Source organism: Protomyctophum parallelum (assembly GCF_964188405.1).
Source record: "Protomyctophum parallelum genome assembly, chromosome: 4".
NCBI lineage: Eukaryota > Metazoa > Chordata > Actinopteri > Myctophiformes > Myctophidae > Protomyctophum > Protomyctophum parallelum.
The window spans coordinates 18692643-18712909 of NC_139700.1; the positions used below are offsets into that span (position 1 = coordinate 18692643).

At 44.9% G+C, this 20267-nt stretch overlaps 1 protein-coding gene across 1 annotated transcript in view; it reads left to right on the plus strand.

The window, feature by feature from the left end:
• Nucleotides 1-20267, plus strand: part of mctp2a (multiple C2 domains, transmembrane 2a) — a 51646-nt gene that overhangs the window by 29482 nt on the left and 1897 nt on the right. The window contains exons 18-22 of the mRNA XM_083764006.1: nucleotides 8716-8838; nucleotides 10044-10085; nucleotides 16919-17028; nucleotides 17337-17446; nucleotides 18723-18820. Of these exons, the coding sequence (XP_083620132.1) occupies nucleotides 8716-8838; nucleotides 10044-10085; nucleotides 16919-17028; nucleotides 17337-17446; nucleotides 18723-18820 (483 nt within the window). The remainder of the gene's footprint in view (nucleotides 1-8715; nucleotides 8839-10043; nucleotides 10086-16918; nucleotides 17029-17336; nucleotides 17447-18722; nucleotides 18821-20267) is intronic.

Here is a 20267-nt window from a genome sequence, read left to right on the forward strand (position 1 = left end):
TTCATAAAATAACGGCCTTTAGATGTGCTTTTCACTAAGACTGAGCTAGATGAATGTGCTATACATCAGCAGTGACTGTGGAGGGGTCACCCAGAGTTCTTTCCTGCAGAAGAGACCATGGCCTGTAGATGGAGCTAAAGCACTGCTGGAACCGTGTGAGAGTGAACAGTGTGAGTGTGTGTATTTGTGCTAGCGTGTGTGCGTGTGTGTCTGTGTGTGTTTGTGTGCATGTGTGCGCGTGAGAGCTAAGGCGATCAGTTACTTTTCCCAACAGGAATCCTTCGTGGGAACAACTCAGAGTGAAATCCTCCATTCTGTGCATTGGACCGAGCGACACAAGTTTCTTCTTCTTCTTCAAAAAAAAAAAAAAAAAAAGAATAAAGAAAAGAAAGAGCACAGAGGAGAGAAAAAAGCATGCATTAGCCAGCCAAATTAATCGCTTTAGAAAGTTTAAAGTTGAGAACAATTTTGATTTGGATGAAATGGAATGAAAGTAAAAAAGAAAGAAAATAAATGAAAGGGGATCATTTACACTTGAAAGCTGATTTTGAGCTTTGCTGTCATTAAGAGCACTTTAAGTATTTAAGTATAATTAATATTTTAACACACGACGCACCTCATCTGTCAGGAGCTGGACTAGAAAGAATCCTGTATACCTAACAGTACGTGTGGGTATTTGAATCGCTTCCATTTTGACACTGCCAGGTAGCGAGCGCTTTAGACATCATTTGACAGCCTGTGAAATGCTGATTGCCTCACATCACAGACTGTAAAAGATGGCATTTGATGAATGTTTGATGCGGCGCAGCTGTAAACACAGTTGGCAGCTGTGACGGCTGCTTTTTGGGGGGAGCTGATGGAATCATCGTCCCCCCAGATGAGAGCAGGACTGGAGGGTCACTTTGTGGCTCTCCCGGGGGTCTCAGGAGACCACCTGTGTGGAGTCACGGCAGCCAGGGCCATTAACCGGAATACCAGCACGGCCACCATCACTAGCCATGATCAGAGTTGTCCTAATTGTTCTTGCTAATACTGTCTCTACGAAGTGACACACTGTGTGTGTGTGTGTGTGTGTGTGTGTGTGTGTGTGTGTGTGTGTGTGTGTGTGTGTGTGTGTGTGTGTGTGTGTGTGTGTGTGTGTGTGTGTGTGTGTGTGTGTGTGTGTGTGTGTGTGTGTGTGTGTGTGTGTGTGTGTGTGTGTGTGTGTCGTCTTCTTGTTTTTTTACTTTGCATCTGTTTTCTCTCTGTTTGAAGAAAAGTTGGAAGGCCTTAAAGGAGTGCGTTTCTGCAGTCTCACGGGGGTTAGACTCCTCGACTCCCTATAGCTGTGAGAGCTCTGTCTCCCAGAGAGTGTTGTGGGAATGTGTCCACTAGGAAATAGGGAGGGGGGAGATAGATGGCCACGATGGCGACATACAGTACTATGTGTGTGTCTATGGTTTTGAAAGTACAGTTTTTTATTTTTTTAGATCTATTAAATATTTAAGTATAACATTATCGGTACCTGCACACAACTCAGCAATTCCTTCAGATTTAACATGGAATTGTTGTTGTGTTGCCCTTGAATGCCTAAGTGTCACTTGAGGCTCGCTCCGTGCATGCAACCTTGAGGCATGATCTCTTATTAGCAGGATTAATAAGCTTTCCTCTGTTAATGTGTGTCTCATTAGGGCTGAGAAATCATACTCACTTTAAAATGTGTGTATGTGTTTTTGGACATGGATTGGGAGTTTTGAAAACACACTAGATTTAATTTAATCTAGCCTAATTAATTTAACTTAATTTCCCATTTATTTCTGTTCGGCATTATGAAGGAGCATGCAATATAAACCAACACGGGGGGCTACGGGTGAATAGCAGACCTGGCTGCGCTATACCACACTTGAGCGCCGGTGGCTTTGTCTGAGCACTCCTCGACACTGTTTTCTATTGTACTTTTATTTCCAGCTCCATGTTTAACCCCATTGTGTGTGCCGTATCATAATGACTGCACTGTGTAACACACTGGCCACCGTCATCGTCATAGAGGACACCTCTCCCCAGGCAGCTGAGCCCATGCGACCTGTCCGCCCCCTGTGTGTGGCTGTTCCGGGGCCGGGCCTCGGCCCCGCCGCGACGCCGCGTTAACGTGCGTGTGAGCCGAGCTGACAGGGAAAGGGAGAGAAAGAGAGAGAGAGAGAGAGAGTGAGTGAGAGAGAGAGGAGAGTCCACCAGGCCACTCCCCTCCTCCCCGCACCTCCTCGGGGGAAAAGACTCGCATGGCAGATCTGTCACCCAGGAGGTCGCTCAGTGTTAACGCTCCCGACACGGATTAAACACTCGTGGCCAGTGCAGGAGCGCCAGGGTCAGAGTAGCCACCACTGACAGGCACCACGGGGCCCTCGCTGACCGCCCTGCTCCGGCCCCGCACTGGCGCAGCTCTGGCCCTGGCATGTGTCAGACAGGCGGGGAGACAACGGCCAGAGCAAAATGCTAATGCTCTGCCGCACACGGCTGCTCTTCTTCAGCGCTTTGATAAAGAGCTCGCTCTGTTGCGCTGTGTACGCTTCCATAAACCACCGGACGGCACTAGTCAATGGATAACATATTTTTTGCTAATTATAACAGTTACAGCCAACTATATACTCTATAGATACAGTACTATATAGGTGTGTGTGTGTGTGTGTGTGTGTGTGTGTGTGTGTGTGTGTGTGTGTGTGTTTGTGTGTGTGACTGACACACACAAACACATTTATCTTCACATTATTCATTAATTGTTTTTGTAACAAAAACTTTTAACTGTTTGGTTAAAAATAAACTCACAAATAAGAATATAATTACTATACGGTAATTACACTTCCAGCCAACTAACTAATAATAAGCAAATAGTTTGTAGGTTTTGTATACGCTCTTTGATTTTTAAAATAAGCCGTGTTTTGTGTACTCGACTGCTACATGCAGCGATACGGCCCTTCTCAAGAGAGAAACGAGGTCCCCGTTTATCAGTCTCGGCAGAATACAGCCTCTCTCTATCTCTCCCTGCCTCTCCCTCTCTCACGAGTGGTCTCTCCCTCTCCCTCTATTTCTCCCCAGTCGATAAGACTTGAGCTGAGCGTATGTGAAATATTTATTCAGTGTTAGCTGCGAGCGCCTGTGCCTGCCCACACACTCTACCTGCCCCGAAGAGAAATCTTATCTTGCGCTTCCTCTGCCTCCGACACCCCCTGAAAGCCTGTCCCCACACTGGCCCGACGCTCACCGCAAATTACATGTCTCATTGCTCTGCGTTTACAGCTACTTTAAAGCCTGCCGCTCGCGCCCCTAACATGAGCATCAGCCAGTCTCCAGCCCGACTGGGGGGGGAAAGTGAGAATAAAATGGGCTTGTTTAAGCGGAGCCGCCACCAGGCCCCTTTGATTAATTATTAATCTCTTTTTTTTTTTGGTATTTTAATTGAGGAGGTAATGCAGATTAATTTTACTGCCCTTGATTTCACCCAGAAAAACTATATTAGAGCGAAGATTATTCCTCTTCGCATCCCTTTAGAATTATTGTTGTTGTTGTACCTACATTAACAGACTGTATATGCAGTGTATATATACAGTATACACAGATTCACTGGCTCACACATTAATAATTGTATTACTATACTTGTGAGGACATCAACAATTATATTTTGAACCCAAACTCTATACTTAGTGGCAGCTGTGACGGCTGCTTTTTGGGGGGAGCTGATGGAATCATCGTCCCCCCAGATGAGGAGCAGGACTGGAGGGTCACTTTGTGGCTCTCATTTATCTTCTGAGGACCAGGAAAATTGTCCTGAGAATGTCTATTCCTCAAATTCTACTATATCCGTGGGGTCATTTGGCCTTCAGAAATGTAGTAATACAAGTGCACACCCACCACATGCATGCATGCACGCACGCACGCACAAACACCCATGCTCACCCGTAGTAGTCTGTTGTCAGTCTTGCTAAACTCTTTCAGCGTACGTTCACTTCATATAAACTGGCATCCTTCCACCACCCCCATGACTGACCCTCATAATACTAGCCGCTACTTTCTTCACTTTGTTTAGTTTGTCCAAGTGCAGCCGAAGAGAAGCAGGGTATCCAGCCAAGAGTACATTCTCCTTGTGTATAAACCGTGTGTAGCTTTACAGTAAAAATATATATATTTAGTTTTTAATTGGCAGATAATAAATGATAGGAGAAAGAGTGTTATCACTTTGAACTTCATTGTCATTTTACAGCACCGGTAATGTAATTGTATTGCTCCCAGATGCTGTAGCGTCATGCTAATTTGGCTCATCCAATGTATTATAACTGCAATGTCATTGTGATGCCTCTATTTTGTGTGTGTGTGTGTGTGTGTGTGTGTGTGTGTGTGTGTGTGTGTGTGTGTGTGTGTGACGTGTGTGACGTGTGTGTGTGTGTTGTGTGCGACGTGTGTGTGTGAAGCCCTTGGCAACAGTGCTGGCAGTGTGTGCTGTTAAGTCTGTCTGTCCGTCAGTACAGTCTGGGGCTGCTAGATTGAGCCACACCCTTCTCTATTAATCAATTTGCAGGATGCTGGAAACTCTAAGTGAGGGTGTCTGTGTCCTTTTGTTCCTGTTGCGGTCCCCCCTCTCTCCCTCCTGGGAGAGCGTGGGTGGTTGGGAGCTGCCATGCTTGCTCAGCTTTAAGTTATTTTATTCACACTTTTAATCGCTGAGTGCTTTATTATTAGGTGCTGGGATTCTGCCGGCCAGGGGATCTGCATGAGAAGGCAGCAGAATGCATTTAGTGGAATCATATTAATGGCACTATAAAACAAATCTGTCAGGCGCGTTCTTAACCCCGCTGGCAGAATGGCTCTGCCCGGGGGTTGCCACCTTCTCCAGGCGCTTACAGGTGGCTAAGGAGAGTGCATCTCCATCACCTACTCCAACATGCGCTAATAGTTTTATTAATTCATTCTTTTTTTCCCGCTCTCCCCCAGACACCCCTGCGCATAATCACGCGGATTTTTCAGCTAAATGGTGTTTGTCAAGGGAGGTTTCCTTCCTACATTAGAGACACTCCTCTACGTACAGTACATACTAACACTTGTTCAATTACAAGTCGTTCATTATCCAATTCTGCTGTGTGTAAACCTAAACGCTCAAGTAGATCATTAATTATTAGCGCCGCTGCTTTTTCCGTTTGTTGCTTTATGTCCTTTTGGTTAAATAAATGACTGTTTTACCACCCATGTAACATATTAGCATTGTAGTGTTTGGGGGGGTTTAAGGTTTTCCTTGTCATGTGTAATTTGTTGAGGGATGAAGAGAGTTAAAAAAGAAAAAAAAGGGAAAGACAGCCGGGCTCTCAAGACAGAAATGGAGCCCAACTTTGAGGCCAATTAAAACGTGGATTATTTCCTATATAAATTTACACTTAAAGCCTGACAGGTTGCACTTTGTCCACCGCCGTCCTTTAATCACTGAGCTCCTTGCTAATAAAACATAAACCACTTAGTGCGGGGAATTAGTTCCGTCTCCATTTCACAGAAGCTACAGAGAAATGTGAAGAGACAAGGGGAAGGTATAGCGCTGCCTCTGCTCATTACTGAGGGATATCTGACAGCAGAGTCTCAGTGTGTGCACCTGAGTGAAGGAATCTGAGAGGCTTTCCCAGATGTTTTCCTCGCCAAGCGTTCTTCTTCTTTTTCTTCTTTTTTTTATTAGTGTTAAAAAAGCATGTAAATCCTGCACACATGGACTGACACACCGCGAGGGAGGAATTGAGAGGATATTTTTGACAGTTTTGGATTCTCTAGCCTCATTTAAGCACTCAGTTTAGACATAAGGCATTGTATTTTTCTGTAGGCTTTTATCTTGTCCGCCGAGCCAGAACGCGGCGAGGAGAAATTTGCATTAGTGGGCGATTATGAATACCTGTGACAGATTCTCTCTGCCTTGGCTCCCTGGGCGGAAATGAATTGGCTCCCTCTGTTGACTTGCACAGGAAGACAGAGACCGAGCAATTAGACTTTAGTGGTTAATGTAGCAGCTTTTTGCAGGGGAGGGCAAGGAGGTTCAACATTCCTGCTGGGCTCATGTCAGTTTCCAGGCACATTTCTCCCCCTTACTTTTCCTTTTTTTTTTTCTCTGCGAGAAGGCTGTGGATATGACAGGCTACCTGTCCGCCAGCCAGCTGAATTCCTTTGGGGTGAAGAGAGCGTCGCTTTAGAATAGCCTCATGGGAACCGAGGTGACAACATGGTGACGTAGGTTATTCATAACCGGGACGAGGATCACTGCAGCTACCTCTGCACATCATGCATATTCATTGTTTACCCTTTTTTTTCTTCTCCTCCCCCTCCCCAAGCAACTCTAGTTTTCCTCCGTACTGTACAATTCAAATGAGCTTTTACATGCAGATAACAGTAACATATTGCTCATATTATTTCTTTTACATCTTGGTCATCCCGCCACGTTTCCTGTGTGCGTTTTGTATTGTTTTTGTACGCCGTCGGCCAGTCTCTCACCGTGTTGAAGGACTGCTAAGTGGTGCAGTGGTTGAAGCCCAGGGCCGGCGCATGCACCGCCCCAGTGTTGCGTGCATTACTCACGGTTCACGTTTCCCCTGGTGGCCATTTGAACCCAGTGTGCGTAGTAGTGTGCAGGCAGTAGGTATCCTGGCCCCAGAGCACCGTGCACGGACGCAGCATGGCTGCTATGACAGCAGCAGTCTGCTGTTTACAAGGCCTGCTATTCAGGCCCGAAGGCGCTGGTGCTTCACATCCTGTCTGAGGCTTAACTCTTACATATTGTTCCTATACTCCCTGCAGCCTCTGGCAGTTTGCTGCACTTATACTGCGCTACACTATCGCAGCAATGGCGTGTTTTTTTCATTTTTTCATGGGCATTCTCCATAAAGTAAACTTCTGCTGTATTCTATTTAATAATAATAATACAACTTTATTTGTAGCCTATAGCACCTTTCATGACATGAAATGCAGCTCAAAGTGCTTTACAGAACAATGGAGAATAAAGGAAAAGCAAGGCAACGACATTAAAAAACAAGCAGTAATGCAATACAGTGAGGACATGAATAACAAAAAAATAAATAAAAGATCAATTAAAAGCAATGTTGTAGAAGTGGGTCTTGAGCTGAGCTTTAAAAATGTCTACAGAGGCTGCCTGACGAAGGTACAGTGGGAGCTTGTTCCATACCGACGGCCCGTAGAAGCAAAAAGCTGCTTCCCCGTATTTTTTTGTTGCCATTTTTTTAGGCAGGCCAGCAGTGGAAGACCTTAGGGGGGCGGTTTGGGACATATTTAGGCAGGCAGTCATGTAGGTAGGAAGGTGCGAGACCATTGAGAGCTTTATAGACAAGTAAAATAATTTTAAAATCAATCCTAAAAACAACCGGAAGCCAGTGCAGTGATGCCAAAACTGGAGTAATATGTTCTCTCATCTTAGTTCTAGTTAAAACTCTGGCTGCTGCATTTTGGACAAGTTGTAATCTGTTGTAATATACTGGATTTACATGTAGAGCAGTGGTTTTCAACCAGTGGTCCCCAGGTAAATGATGCAGAGTTGATAACCAAATGGACCCTTATAGATTTTTACCTCTTGAAACCAAAACCAAATGGGTCCATTTGGTTTCATTTTACGCCCTGTGGATAAAATCTTATCCAACAATAACAAAATATTCTACGTCTTGGGTGACTGGGTCTGAGAGGCTAAATGTCAGGGTGGTCCGTGACTCAAATGCCCCAATAAATAATGGTCCTTGACATTATGAAAACCACTGAATGACACATTAAGGCAAATTTTGCTTTGTGTACAAGCCTTCTTTACTTTTTAAATGTTGCTTTTTAAATTGGTATAGTGGACCGTGTGTTGGCCGTATTGGACATGATTACATTAATAGATTTTAAGATTGGACTTGCCACGGGGCACATTTCTTTTTATTCCATCCCGTCAACCGGCTGGTGTGTGATCCTCCTCACACACATTCCTGATCATTCCAGTTGGAGACAGACTCATTAGGCTGTCACTAAATGGGTTTAAATACTGCTGTCCAATTAGTGCTCTGCTGTGAAATGCGGTGGGTGTTGTGCGCCGTGCTTAGCACCACTCCTTTACAGAATTATGAGGGATTACGCATTCAGTGTGATCCATCTTATTTCTACCAGGGGTCTTGGCTTTTCTCAGTATCATCGCCATGGAGGGGGTAAACGTTGCATATGGGCCCAGTCAGACAGCCGCTCTGCTAGCAAGTCATACAGGATTCGACGTGCGCTTCTTTAAAAGACGGGATGCCTCGTCTAATCATGTCTTAACAGCAGTTAAGGCACGCTGCCAGCACTGTGTTATGGGTGTAAGTAAAATAGGATTTGAAGACATTAAAAGTTGTCCCCAAAATGTCTGTCACTTTTTAAACCGCCAAGAGTGGGAATCTGTTGGCCCGTCGGCTGTAAAGCTCAGTGGCTTTGCTGTCTGCTGTGCTGTGTATGAAACTTGGACCGCGCACGAAGCCCCTTATAGCCTTTCTTTTGTCCTTCCTTCTTTCTGGGCGGGGGGGGGGAACTGTGTGAGGGGAATAGCTCGCGTTCTTGCTGGTGGTCAGGGCGGGCCATATCTCGGCATGCAGCACTGTAAAATCCTGAGCGTTAATTTAAGTCGGAGTGAGTACAAAACGTGATTGTGTGCATCACCCTTAAAAGCCTTTTGTGTCCTCCTGTCGTGTCCCATTTCCTCAGGTCTTCCTGCTGACGGTGTGGTACTTTGAGCCCTTCATGCTGCCCCTCTTCCTGCTGCTCCTCATTGGCTGGAACTATTTCCAACTAGGCATGGGCAAGGCCAGCTCCACCAACCTGGACCTGGTGAGTGCCACTCACATGATGGAATACATTTACATGTATTCTACGTATGATGAGTCTGACCCACACAATACAGTAAGTCACACATTAACCATGCAAACATTGGTGTGATGTCCCTATGTCATTACATATACAGTATACTGTAAATATCCCCCCCCCCCCCCCCAAAAAAAGCAGAGGATATAGAGGGCCTATTTGTGAAATATGAACGAACTGGTTAGCCTTTACATCTTTGCACTTTTGTTCTTTGTTCTGTTACATAATCTACAATACTAATACATTTGAAATGGACAGAAACTGTCTTTATATTTTAGCTATAATTTGTCAAGGAGCAGACCACCAAATGAAGGGAATTTAAATGAATGAATAAATCTTTATAGTGTATTGATATAGCTTCATGATTGCAAAGACAAAGAAATCAGGCTCGCCCTATAGCCGTGTCTGTGAAGGTTAATGCAGTTCGCACTTTTGATTGTCCTCCAATTCCACTGTGTTGCAAGCCATCTCGATGGCCAGCTAGCGGCCTCGGCACCACACATGTCCCCTCCCCAGAGCAGCGGTTCCTGCCCAGTGATTGTGTTTGTAGCTGCTGGCAATGATGGCGTTCCTGGTGCAATGTTAAAGCCCAGGCTCACCCTCATATCCAGTGTGGGGGACTCTGTCACCTCTCGGTGACCCCCTGGCCGGAACTGACACAACTCTGTTCCCAGGCAATGTCACAGCATGCACCACAACCAGGTCAGGGATGACTTGATGTAAAGTGATCTAGGCAACAGCATCCAAATTAAATGTTGTTTTCTCTCTCTCTCTCTCTCTCTCTCTCTCTCTCTCTCTCTCTGTCTCTGTCTCTCTCTCTCTGTCTCTCTCTCTCTGTCTCTCTCTCTCTGTCTCTCTCTCTGTCTCTCTCTCTGTCTCTGTCTCTCTCTCTCTCTCTCTCTCTCTCTCTCTCTCTCTCTCTGTGTGCTTATGTTGTGGAGAAATGAGATTGCTTTGCTGTGACAGTGCTGTTGTGAGGAAGGCCCTTTTTCACCTCTCCTTTTGTGTGAGGTCGCCCCTGTGATGCAGTCTCTATGGAAACGGGCCTCTCCCAATAGGGGTGTATGTACTAGAAGAACTTTTCATTACTAGGTGTTTGTTAAAAATGCTCCAGTGCCCACATATACCGTCCATTTTGAAAACATCTTCTAACCATTTATTGTTTCCTATAGATGAACATGAGCATGGCGGATGATGAAGAGGAAGATGATAAGGTATTTTTCATTATCTATCTCTACCACTTTAACTTTATTTTTATTTTTTATGTTTCCATATTAGTCTTTGTCTATCATTTAAATGTATCCGTAACTGGTTGTGATTTTGAATAACTTGGCATTTAAGCAAATGTATGAACCCATTGTCCATGTGTGCTTGGAGGTGGGCACACAAACTCTTCTACCAAGTAAAGCTTTAGTTATTTTCTTTTTTTATGACAGCCGTAGGAGTTCTACTTGGGACTTTGGCATAGTTACAGTGAGCGATATTTCTCAGAAGCGTTGTTCGTTGTTCTGCCCAAGAATAGCTTATTTGCATGCCTCCTAAATGAGGACAACATCTATGAAACAGTAATAGCATGTGAACAAACACTTCTCCGTTCAGCACTTTATACTGTTCCACTGGGTATTCAGTGTCACTCTACAAATGTGCTCCGCTGCGATATCCCAGCCCTTTGAAACTCTATAAATCAACGTTAAACGGCATCATTAATTGAAGTTTGCCTGGCGTTGGGGATAATAGCAGTCTCTGAAGATTTTTTTATTTTTTTGCAACAGACTTGTCTAAATGGGATGATTACAATGAGAATGACCTTTGACTAGCAGAACAAATCAAGCTAAGTGCAAGTAAAGCATGCAGTAAAACTATTCTACCCAAAAGGTTATCAATCATTTTCACAGTTGTTCCGTCACAAGAAATCAATCATAATCCAGTCATCTTTCTTCAGCGATCTACTGTATCTACCCGCACGGCGCACGATAACATCCCTTGAAACCAAAAGGCACATTTAAAGCGCTACTCTAGAAATTAGACCTCCCCACCACAGCACATATTAAATTACGCTCATCCCACTGGTTTATATGAAGAAGGAAGAGTTAACGGGGATGTGTATTATTGGTCTATGGCGATGAAATGTGGAACTAACGCAAAGCCTCCCAGCAGTGACCCCTGCGCCGCATGTCTAAGCCTAGGATTCATATCCCATATAATGTGCTCAATATATTCTGTTGTGATGACCAGGGGCTATGGAGGAAAAGTCTCTGTTAAAACACCAAATCCTATCTGAAAGGATGCTGGGGTAATTCTTCGCGGATGAAGCTAACTCTCATGATGTGCAAACGGCATGCACGCAAACGAGCTGCGTTTGCAAGCGATAGCAAGGACAACCTGGTGCTCACGCAAACGGCAGCCAAAACACAGGCTTCAGCGTATTAATAGTGAATCGGAATTTAACCATCGGCTTAAAATAATTTTGCCGCCTTGTGGAATCATTATCAAGGGCTTTCCACGTCTGGAAAAAACGCTCTATGTATCGTTTAATAGGGATGTGTTTTGGCTTGTTTACTTTTATTGTAGTTTGAAAAACAGCCATGTTTTCAAAGGGCTGTCGGGTTCTCTGAATACAGTGCATGTGTTGCAGAGTTCCGCACTGGCCTCTTGAAGATTTTTTATTTTGAAAGGTTCTCCATGAGCCTCCTAAGCCCTTTGGCACTCAGAGGAAATGAAATATCTCCTTTCATTTACTAATTAAGCAGTCGCCTATGTTTGTTTAAAGCTGTCAGCTTTAATTTAAAGTGGCTTATTTGAAAGTCTTGTTATGGTCTCGCTGTCACTTGAATGTGATATCATGCAAGCAGATCAAGACGTGTTACTTTACACCTCCTATCAAAGTGTTCTTTAAAAAATATTTTGGGGTTAAAGAGTGATCAGTGTTAAATGTGATGACTTCAAAGGCATAGCCATTTTTCTGGCCTTTTTTTCTCTCTCTCCCTCTAACACGCGGGTAGAGGCTTTTCCTCTGAGAAGGTTACGATTACCACTCAAATATGTTTTTTTCCCCCCAGTATCCCCCCTTGAGGAAGGAGATATGTAAACCTCAGTCGGAGCACAGAGAATGTGAAGGCATGACGTTAAAGAGAGACGAAAGGCAAGGCTGTGTTACAGCGGGGTAATGCGGAACAGATCCCATCCCTGCGAACAAATCTGTCCTCGGGGGGGAAAGAGACAGCTTACAAATTATGTGTGGGCAAAGTGACTTCCCTTTGGCCTTAGGTATCAATTGTGTGGATAGACAATATTTAATCATAACATAAAGACACGGAGAGGGGAAAACCAAGTCCATAGATCTCCAACACAAATGAGCAGGGAGATGAAACACGCCCCCCGTTGTTGCCCCTTGGCTGCCAGCGCTGGTCGGGGGCAGAGTTGCTCCCCCTCCCCCCCCAGTCCAGCCCTGGGGAGATGGGGGTGAGGAGGGGGTGGCCGGGGTGCCAGACTGAGCCGGAGGGTTGCTCTATCTGTCACCCTGTGGACCGTTGGTCACCGCTGGGTCTCCTTGGGAGCACCAGTCAGACAGACTGCCCATGTCATAATCCACGGCCCCGCATTATGAGAGCTACTGTACCACACTCTCTCCAACATATAAAAGGGCTGCTGTGAGAGAGCCGTTTGTGTCACATGTCAATTTGTTCGCTACGGTAGCTCGTTTGTGTGCCATAGGAGATGATGATATCCCCGGAACACAGGTGTTTGTCATTAAGATGCGCTCTTCTAGCCTTTGTGGCTGGAAAAGAAAAAAACTCACCAGAACATATTCGGTAAAGCTTTGAATGAATATTCAAATGTGCTGTTTTTTTATTCAAATTAAAGCAGTGTTAAATGAGCTTTCTCCAGCTTTTGATAATGCCCCACATGCCTGTGAGAGAAACGTTTGCTATTTACCTTTGTGCTGAGATCAAATCTGTTCTCCATTAGAGCAGCTTAAAAGGAGGCTTTTACAATTTCATCTGAAATGAGAATATGATTTGACACGGGTTTTCTAATCAGAAGACATTTAGGATTCATGTAGTCCATCCCCAGTTTGCAACCCCTTTTCATTTCAGTGGGTGCCGTTTTATTTATTTATTTGGTTTTCCAGGAGAATTATGCACATTTGTGCCGTCTGAAAAGGGAAATGAACAAAGATAAAGGAAATCTTCAAATGAGTAATGTAAGAACGGTTTCAGTGTTTGTTGCTAAGGAGATGAAGAAGATTTCAAGACTCTTAAGGGGAGATGAATAACGATAATGACGAGCGTTGAGCTTATTGATGCATACTTCACAGTATATCTATATCTTTTGGTGTGTGTGTGTCTGTGTGTGTGTGTGTGTGTCTGCCTTTTATACAGTAAATGAAAGGCAACTGTTTTTTGTTTTGTTTTATCCTTCCTAAGCTGAATGTCTGGCTAAATTTACCTTGCGTGTGTATCTGTTAGTTAAATAACCATTCACATCTCTTATTAGATTCAAATTCTAATTTGTGTAAAGGGGCGGGGCGCTTAAACAAGTTTAGACGGGAATATGAAATGGGATCCGAGCCTAACTGATGAGTTGCCACATGCACCCAGCTATCATTTCTCTATGCGTGGCGCTCAGGGTCCAGATCAGGAGCACACACACACATCTTAATGGCTTTTAGCGGACTCAAACAGTGGTCCTTTCTTTCGACGAGAACACTGGATAAAGAGCTCGATTAGCACCTAATGTGCAATTTAAGGATCTGCATTGTAGTTTTATACTTAGTTACGCGTGGGTAGTGTCACGTACTGACAATAGGCTATGTACTACGAGCACACTGCATCATGCGTTGTGTCTTTGTATTGTAGATGAGCTATGTCTGTTGCGCGACACGGCGCGCAAATAAAATCTAAATGGGTCGTTAAGCAGACACGGAAGGTTTCCCCCTGTGTCCCGATGTGGCGGTCTGCAGCAGCAGCAGGATGCGCAAAAGGCCACTGATCCTCAGTCACTCCCCGCGCCGAGACCACAAGATGTTAATCTCTTTTGCTATCTCAAAGGGGGGCATATTTGAGATAGTTTCTCCTTTTTTGGTCGAGTGGCTTGAACATCCAGTGCCTGTCCGGCAGATCCAAGCCCGGTGGGGGAGGCTCTTGCTAGTGTGGGAATTGCTCCCTTCCTGTGCCTTTGCGCAGAGGAGATGGGGTCTGACAGTGGGGAGTCTCTGTGTGTTGGCAGACAGAGTGTTTTCCCAGGGGCTGCCTCGTGAAGCTCCGATAAAAGCATTCTGTCTGGACGCTGTCAATGCACACAGGCTGGGGTCCCGGGCCGCCTTATAACACAAACATATAGACATCCTCAAGCCCTCCTGTTAGAGTCCGTCAGACAGCTACCCCTACTACCCCCACGCTCTCCTCCCCCTTGCCCCCCTTTCCCTCTCCCTTCTTGCCTCCCTCCTCTCTGTCATCATTCCTGTCATTATTTCCTCCTTTTGATGTGAGTGTTCTCAGCAGTCTTTAGCTTGCATTGCTTGTGTTATCTGCAGGCACTCCTCTCTTCTCTCCCTCTTTCTGGAAGGCTTCACGGGTGCACTCTTCACCAGCGCCAGCACTCATGTGATCACATTTATTTCATTTCAAGGCTGAACCCCCCCCCCTCTGAACACCATACAGACATAGACACAGACAGTCAGACACAGAGAAAGACATACGCGCGCGCATACACACACACACACACACACCACACCACACACCTCTGACCACCTCTTGTGTCAATTTCTCAGCGTTAAAGTAAAACTGAGTTTTTTTGTTGCTGTGTACACATACTAGTATGCTAAAACATCAGTGTAATTTCACACCTAGTCATTGTGGACACATGGCCTTAATATGAAACAAGGAAAATGATTCCACATCTACAATTCGGTTGTTACAGTAAATGATAACCCTGATTATCTAACCAAAACATTTGCGATAGATACGCATGTGAGAACATCCCAATTGTTCTTATTTACAGAAAAAACTTTCCATACACTCACGAGGCCTGTACCTTTTGAGGCCTCGTGCTCTTTGGGCGATGATGCCATTCGTTGGCACATTTTGAACCGGATCCTGCTGCCCACCCTGAACAGGGAGATGCACCGCTTGAACGTGGTCACCCTGTACTCGCTCAGCCTTGCTGACGAGGACCTGGAGTCCAGAACGATGCCTATATAGGTTATCGTCTGGGTCGGGGCATGATGCTCTTCTTGTGGTTTAGAGAGAAAACTAGGGAGGATAAGAGGTCCACTACTAGTGTGGAGTGGAGCGCGGAAAACTTGGCTACTCGGACCCCTTGCGATCGCAGGGGTCTGATGGCGACGTCTGTGCATTTTACTCTCTGTGTTAGGGCTAGCCCGAAAGGCAGGACCATGTATTCATAGACTTTTCCCTCGAAACCGAATCTCAGGAACTTCCTGTGAGGCGGATAAATCGGCACGTAGAAGTATGCGTCCTTTAGGTCGATACTGGTAAACCAGTCGCCCTGGCGGAGAGATTGCAGTAGAGAGCTTGCTGTCAGCAAGCTCCCCCCACCCACCCCTTTTCCCCTCACCTTTTTCCCTTTTTACCTCCTTTATGATGAATTAATGTTCTGTTCTTTGGCTAAATAGAAGTTTATATTTGTACGTCTCTAAATGTTTTGATGAATTGAACAAGGTAGACCCTCTTGTAAACAAGTGTAATGCTTTATTGGGTCGTCCACTCACAGTTAACAGTTTTTGTGCTTGAAATGTACTGTAATTCTGCAAGAACACTGACACTATGGTGTCAGTGTCCTGGTGTCAGTGTCCTGGTGTCAGTGTCCTGACTCAGTATCATGGTGTCAGTATCCTAGTGTCAGTATCCTGGTGTCAGTATCCTAGTCAGTATCCTGGTGTCAGTGTCCTGACTCAGTATCATGGTGTCAGTATCCTAGTCAGTATCCTGGTGTCAGTATCCTGGTGCAAGTATCCTAGTCAGTATCCTGGTGTCAGTATCCTAGTCAGTATCCTGGTGTCAGTATCCTGGTGCAAGTATCCTAGTCAGTATCCTGGTGTCAGTATCCTAGTCAGTATCCTGGTGTCAGTATCCTGGTGCAAGTATCCTAGTCAGTATCCTGGTGTCAGTATCCTAGTCAGTATCCTGGTGTCAGTATCCTAGTCAGTATCCTGGTGTCAGTATCCTAGTCAGTATCCTGGTGTCAGTATCCTAGTCAGTATCCTGGTGTCAGTATCCTGGTGTCAGTATCCTAGTCAGTGTCCTGGTGTCAGTGTCCTGACTCAGTATCATGGTGTCAGTATCCTAGTGTCAGTATCCTGGTGTCAGTATCCTGGTGTCAGTATCCTAGTCAGTATCCTGGTGTCAGTATCCTAGTCAGTGTCCTGGTGTCAGTGTCCTGACTCAGTATCATGGTGTCAGTATCCTAGTCAGTATCCTGGTGTCAGTATCCTAGTCAGTATCATGGTGTCAGTATCCTAGTCAGTATCCTGGTGTCAGTATCCTAGTCAGTATCATGGTGTCAGTATCCTAGTCAGTATCCTGGTGTCAGTATCCTAGTCAGTGTCCTGGTGTCAGTGTCCTGACTCAGTATCATGGTGTCAGTATCCTAGTCAGTATCCTGGTGTCAGTATCCTGGTGCAAGTATCCTAGTCAGTATCCTGGTGTCAGTATCCTAGTCAGTATCCTGGTGCAAGTATCCTAGTCAGTATCCTGGTGTCAGTATCCTAGTCAGTGTCCTGGTGTCAGTATCCTAGTCAGTGTCCTGGTGTCAGTATCCTAGTCAGTGTCCTGGTGTCAGTATCCTAGTCAGTGTCCTGGTGTCAGTGTCCTGACTCAGTATCATGGTATCAGTATCATGGTGTCTGTATCATCATGGTTAAATTATATAACATGATATGAAATTAGCATGACCTGCCCTCTCACATACACTCCAAATTCCAATGAAAAACTAGTTCTGACATTTGGCAATCAATCTATGATTTGTATTACTTTTTTGTATTTTCTAAATGTGTGTTTGTCTCTCAAATGTGTTATATTTTTAGGAATCTGGGAAAAAAGGCCTGATGGATAAGATACACATGGTGCAGGAAGTCATTCTCACCATCCAGACCATCTTGGATGACATCGCAAGTGTGGGAGAACGAATCAAAAAGTAATTTCACTGCTTAATGTTAATTGTCCTTCTAAACGTATTAAATGACTTCCAAGGCCTACACGGTAAAGTAGTGTTAATTTAACCCTGCGACTGAAATAACTCTGAATTGTAAATAGATGATTTTACTGTAGTATCTTGTTATTTTATGTATGTTTATGTAGGTTTATATTGTGCAACTCTGAGAATGAACACATGTAACCAAATGGACACTTGCCATACATTTGTTCACTCTCAGAGTTAACTGGCTAGTGTTGATAGTGTTGAATTTATAGTGCCTCTAATCAGAGATAATTGTTTCTCTACAGCACATTCAACTGGTCGGTGCCGTTCATGTCCTGCCTCACATGTCTGCTTCTGTTCCTGGCAACAGCCGGGTTGTATTACATCCCACTGCGCTACATTGTGCTCCTATGGGGTAAGATCTAAAATCGCAATATTGGGAAAAATATAACAAAATCAATCAAGTTTACTTTCCATTATAGAGAATTGTCGCCCCCAAAGGCGGTAACAGATCCCCCCCCCCCCCCTCCCTCCCTTTTGTTTACAACTCATGTAAAGTGCACTGAATCGTAACATTTTTAATGAAGCGCAACAATTGAACAAGTCTGCCGTCCCCACACCTCTGCACAGTGCACAGAGATCAGACCACTGCAGACGTTCAGTCTGCCCAGTGTGGGCTGCTGCAGCAAGGCCTCGGGTCTGTGTGAACACAAAGCGGAGGTAGAGGCTCTCTATATAATACATGATGTCCTTGGGCCGTCTGTAGGCTCCTGGGCTAGCCTCTCATTATCTGCAGCAGTCATACAGGAGAGACGGTCCTCTCAGTGGTCAGGGAGAGATGCCCGCCCTCGACGGCATCTCCTCCTCCGAGCAGTTAGCCCACAACCACTGTTCCTCCATGCTGCCTTCAACGCAATCAATACCACCATATCAAAGAAAACACACACTCTGAAACAGTCTTCTGCCTTCCCTGTTAACCCCCATCTCTGTGGTTGCGAGGCAAACCTTTCAAGTTGTTTGCACATATTTTACGTCCTTAGGTTCTTTGTGTGCACATTGAGGTACTGTGTGCAGGCAGTACCAAGCTGTGAATATAATGGTCCCATTACAGCAACACCCCAGAGATGACTGTAATGCAGCCATGTGAAAAGCAAAAAATAGATGCACAAGAAAAACTCGGATTGGAGAAATACATTGGAGAAAAGCTTTGTATGATATTGTGGAACTGGAGCTGTTACTTTTTGTCCTTAACTATTGTCCAGACCTTGCTAAAATTGCAAGTTGGACCTGCTATTCCAACTCGCCGGACCACATTTTGACTTTAGGTGTTAACTTAAGTTAAGTTCAAATTAATACATTTTCTCAAGCAAAATAATGTATAATGTTTAAAATGGGTTAAATAAAAACACAGTAGACTTGCTACTTTTGCTCACACCAATTAGCAGCAACAGTTCTGGTGAATGACAGCTTGCATTGGTTATCTATCAACTCCACATCCTCCTCTGGGGCGTCTGTGAATTCATTCTGGTTCCCTGGGATCAATTCAAATAACATTGCGAGGTGTGGTTTCACACACATCGGAAAGAGACACCAAGGTTACACAACTCTTTTTCTTTTTTTTGTATGCCCTGTGTAAAAATATTCTGGTCAGTATGACACCTTTATTTATTAATGTGTTCTTGTTTTCACAGGCGCTGACAAATTTACCGCGAAGCTGCGTAACCCGTATGCTATTGACAATAATGGAATACTGGATTTCCTCAAGAGGGTGCCTTGTGATGTTCAAAAGGTAAGGGTCCAATTTTACATACAGATAGAGGGAGGGAATTCCCCGAAGATATCTGCATTATTTGCTCTAACAGAATTCCCAGGAGTTGAGTAAATATATCCTCTGGCTTTGTTTGATTATTAATGGACTCTCGCCTTTAAAGCACCCCCGGCCCAATTATTTCTCAGTACGGTTTGATGCAGTCGCCCTAGCGCCTGGATGGGGTATGTTCTGATCTGTCCTTAGCCACATCTCTGTAGCCTTTCCCGTGATGAGCAATTTTCTCTCTCTATCTCTTCCTCTCTCTCACTCTATGTCTCTCTCTCGCTGATTGCTGCTCTGTGACACTGAGGTGGGTGATTGGCCAGGGGCCGACGGAGGGGCCCCTGATGTCTCTGGCTGTTGTGTCAGCACTGAAACGTGGCCTCATTCGCATCAGGGTGGCGAGAGTCAATTAATGTAGTCGCGGAGTCCCCCTGCCGTCCTGCTGGGTGCCATATGTGATCATATATTAGCAATGGCTGATATGTCATTTGCAGTTACATCACAGGCCCGAGGAGAGCTGCCAGGGTGCTGTAAGTGGTGCTGGGTGTTCATCCGCTCTCGCGCTCTCTCTTCTAGCTGAGCATTATACTGTACCTGGGCAGGAAATGGAGTAGCGCACAGCGCTTTCCCTCTCCTAGATTACTCTGCAGACAGAATTCAGCCAGAATGCTTGACAGTGTGGATCTGGATACCGACTCTCGCCCCAGTCTCCTTTCTCTGCTGCCCCCTTGATGTCCCCCTGACTGCGAGCCATTGTGGATTTTTTCTTTTTTGGGTGGTGATGTTGCTGGGAGGAACTGGAGGAAGCCTGTGTTGTTTTTGAGATTTGGCTGACTGAGTTGGCAAAACAAGATGGTGAATAAAATTTGTTGCAGAACTCTCTGCATGTCTACTTCCCAATAGGATGCAATGTTCACGCTTTGAACATATGGCTCGCTTTCAAATCCTGCAGAAACGTTTGTTTTTTACCGAAGCTTAAAGGAGAAAATGTGTCTCTAAAAAGTACGGTAATAAAAAATAAAACCGCCCTTAAAATCCACCATAAGTATGTTTCATTGTGTTCTGTGAAACAAATAACCCCAACATCTTATACACAGGAGACCCAAAACAATCGACCACACCTTTTTGTTTTTGTTGATTCTGAACTTCAATGCTCAGATACTGTAGGTGTGGACACCAAAGCAGCACAAAGGCTGAATATTGACTCCTGTCTCTTTCACAATATGACTTGGCAATTAGTGCCTGTGCAGATCTACAAAGCAGCCCTCAAACGGAGACTTCTGACAACAGCGTGTCTGTCCCGAAATAAGAAGCATCTGTCAGTTCTGAGGACAGTTTCATGTTCAGATGCAGACGGCAGCCACTTTGTTCCCACATTCCATCTCCCATTCTAATAATGGAGACTGGCTAATTAGCATAGCGT